This window comes from Buceros rhinoceros, unplaced genomic scaffold (genome assembly GCF_000710305.1).
Source record: "Buceros rhinoceros silvestris isolate BGI_N320 unplaced genomic scaffold, ASM71030v1 scaffold38952, whole genome shotgun sequence".
Classification (NCBI taxonomy): Eukaryota; Metazoa; Chordata; class Aves; order Bucerotiformes; family Bucerotidae; genus Buceros; species Buceros rhinoceros.
The window spans coordinates 55,988-59,206 of record NW_010400204.1 but is presented as its reverse complement, the minus strand read 5'-3'; the positions used below and the strand labels follow the sequence as shown (position 1 = coordinate 59,206).

General features: G+C 46.5%; 1 protein-coding gene across 1 annotated transcript in view; it reads left to right on the top strand.

The window, feature by feature from the left end:
- Positions 1-1,185: 1,185 nt before the first annotated feature.
- CD83 (CD83 molecule) overlaps positions 1,186-3,219 on the top strand; it is a 13,111-nt gene continuing 11,077 nt past the window's right edge. Inside the window, exons 1-2 of the mRNA XM_010131769.1 lie at positions 1,186-1,228; positions 1,348-1,478. Of these exons, the coding sequence (XP_010130071.1) occupies positions 1,186-1,228; positions 1,348-1,478 (174 nt within the window). The remainder of the gene's footprint in view (positions 1,229-1,347; positions 1,479-3,219) is intronic.

Genomic DNA, 3,219 nt, shown 5'->3' with positions numbered 1-3,219 from the left:
TCAAACTGCCTTCTCCTCATAAATCTTTCCAGAGGTGATTTGGCCTCAGGGTGCCCAGCTTGATGTGGCTTCCAGGAACCTGGTTTACAAAAGGGCTTGACCATACTATCTTTACCCACTAAATCTCAAGAACCCTCCTCCTAAATTGCTTCTCTCCATCAAGATCTCAGTAGCCTGAAGACAGCAGCCAGAACTCTTTTCTAAAAATAACGTGTTAGCAACTTTCAGAGTTTCATGATTTGTAGATGCTCCTGTGATCAACCTCAGACTTCCTCAAAAATTCTCCAGGGGGAAACAGCTCTTACAGATTCGGGTTTTGGTTTTTTTTTTTTTTTTTTTTTTAAATTAGGGAATTTTTCACCGATCAACCTCAGACTTCCTCAAAAATTCTCCAGGGGGAAACAGCTCTTACAGATTCGGGTTTTGGTTTTTTTTTTTTTTTTTTTTTCAAATGAGGAAATTTTCCAGCATATAATTCGGTAGAATCATGTCACTCCAGCTGTCCCTGCTTCTCTTGACAATGACAAAATACACTGAGAAGAGATGCTGCTTCTGCATTACGAGTGCCTACGTGGGGAGTCACTAGTGTAGCACTACAGAAAGAGTTTCTATTGCTCAGTGATGCCATAGATTCCTGTTAGCCCTCAGACCCAAGTCACAGCGTCCTTGGGGTGTTATGATCTGAGGGCTTACATGTGGTTTCAGAAGTGTCGCTTCATATGGCCAACCTTTGCACAGACTCTGTTCCGTTACAGCTGCAGAGAGAAGGTCGAGAGGGGGTTTGGGGAGGCTGACAACCCCTTTCCGCTGCTGTATTGTCACTCAAGAGTGAGATTCGTTGGGTGCTGATTTTGATGCCCTTCACACTGACCCCCAGTGCCCCATGAGCAATGTTATTTCTGTTCAGATCAACACGGAGTGGGGTGGGGGAAGGAAAAAAAAAGAGGCAAGATGCTACCAGTGCAGGGCAATGGGAGTGACCTAACATATTTAGTGGGAGGAGCACTGGCTCCTACATGTAGGGATTTTCCCTGTGACGGCAACTTGGAGATAACGCAACTGGGGGATTCCCCAGTTTGCCTCCAGAAATATCACTCCAGAAGCAGCAGCAGCTTCACTCTGCTCTCAGTCCGTCCTGCAAAGAAGCACCCTGGGGCTGCTCTGTGATTTGAAGCTGTAAAAGCCATGTCTGCGGTAGTCTACACTCTCCTCCTCATCCTCTGCAATGGTAAGTGAGAGCCTTGCAGTTTTCTTTTCTGGTCTTCCACATTTATTTTGTGGTGGACAGGACAGGGAGGATCACCGAAGCAATCTCTTTTAAATACGATGTCTGCCTGTGCTTTGCAGTTTCGTGCTTGATCCATGGGGCTTCTGTGGCTGTCCCAGACATTGCTGTGAGATGTGCAGAAGAAGTGCTGCTGCCCTGCAAAGTTCTTCGGGACTCCTCCATGACCTACCAGTCAGCTTCTTGGTATAAAGTAAGACAAAAACCTAAGTTACTAGAGCAGCCTGCTTTGCCTTCCTACTTGATACTGGCTTGTCTGGTAAAAATGGGTTATTCTGTGAAGAGGCATCCTTCTGTCAGTGCAGCAGAGATAAGGCAGCAATGAAAGCTCTTGAGCTGATCTCAGAGAGCAGGCGTTTTCCGTGTCATTGTAGACAGACTATTTGAGCGTGATCCCTGACTTGCTCCTGAGCTAATTTTCTACCTAAATATTACTGGCTTCCAGGGATCAGAATTCAGGTGATTCCCCACGGACAACCTGCCAAATAATACTCCGAAGAGGAGTCTTTCCAGGATTTTTTTTCAGAGCAAAAAACAGTATTTCAATCTTGCAGCAGCAATGATGTTGTCCCTTGGTTAATCATCCCATACACAGGAGCTGATTTTTTTTCTTTGAAATAGAAGAACAAGCACTTACCGTTCTTTAGGAAGATTTGGCTAGGAGGGGTGTGCAGAAGGGCAGAGTACGCAGAATGCAGATGGAGAGCTAGAAATTGAGTTCTCTCTTCAGAGTCACAAAGTTAGAGTCCCACCTTGACTGCCCTGATTGAGAATTCCCACCTCCAAAGCAGGAGAACCCTGCTGACCACCTACCTGGTTGCGGGAGGGACTACAGGGATCAATCGGCTAATGAAGAGAACAGTCCTGCTCAACACTTCCCAGCTGAAATTTCTCATAGAAAGAAAGGTGGAGTAGCTCAGTGGTTGAAGAAGTGGCTGTTGACTGGCTGCATGGCATCATGTATTTGCATCTAAGTGCAGAAGTTCAGCTTATGGTGTGAGGCAAATGAACAGGAAAAGAATAGGAAGGTTTTGTTCTCCCCCATTGCCAGCCGTGCACTCCTGCCACTTACCACGGGCCAGTCCCAATGGTCCCCAAGCTGCCTGTTAAGTCATCACTCTGTAGCTTGGACTGGAAAAATCAATCTGGAGTAAAGGTTTTTGTGGGTTACAAAGTTGAGTTACTTTCCCAAATAATGGCAGAGCAATGGGAGGGAAAAAACCCCCGTTTCTGGTGGGTGAAAACTGTTAAATTGTCTCTGCCAATTTAACAGCCTTGGTTTCCCCAGCACTTTGGTCAGGTAGAGTTTTAAAATTATTCCCTACAGTAAACTAACAAACAGTGTTATTAGATAGAGCTGCTGTGGTTGAAACTTGCAATGCATCCGAGTTTCAGTGCTGGTACAACAGTGAGCATCTGCTGACTGACTAGGTGACAACTGCAGCCCGAAGGAACAGCTCTTTCAGAACTAGGTACTGAACATCTGGCTACCAGCCCATCAGCAAGTGCAGCATCTCTAGTCTCCTTTTTCAAAAATGCTGAACTGAGCGTGGGTGGGAGACAGTGGAGAGAATAATGCACTGGGAGCTGGGATAGGTGTCAACTTTTACCTGGTTTGCTTTCTGCTTCAAAAGCTGGATAAGGACTTGTGTTTTCTCATACAGATACATGCTAATGATTTCAGGCCCCATGTTTCCCCCTGAATCTAGGCAGGGAGCTCATTGCGGGCAAACCATGCAGTCTGGTGGACCTGGAGGAGCTGAGCAGAAGCGGAAAGGGCTAGGGGAGGAATAAATAGAGAGGTTGATCCCTGAGTATTCTCCCCCAAACCAGTGCTGGAAGTCAACAAAAATGACCACAGATCAGCAGGGTGAAGTGTGGGGATCCCCCAGGAGCGTGTCCCACCGAGTTCTGCGACAGCAGACGGCAAACAG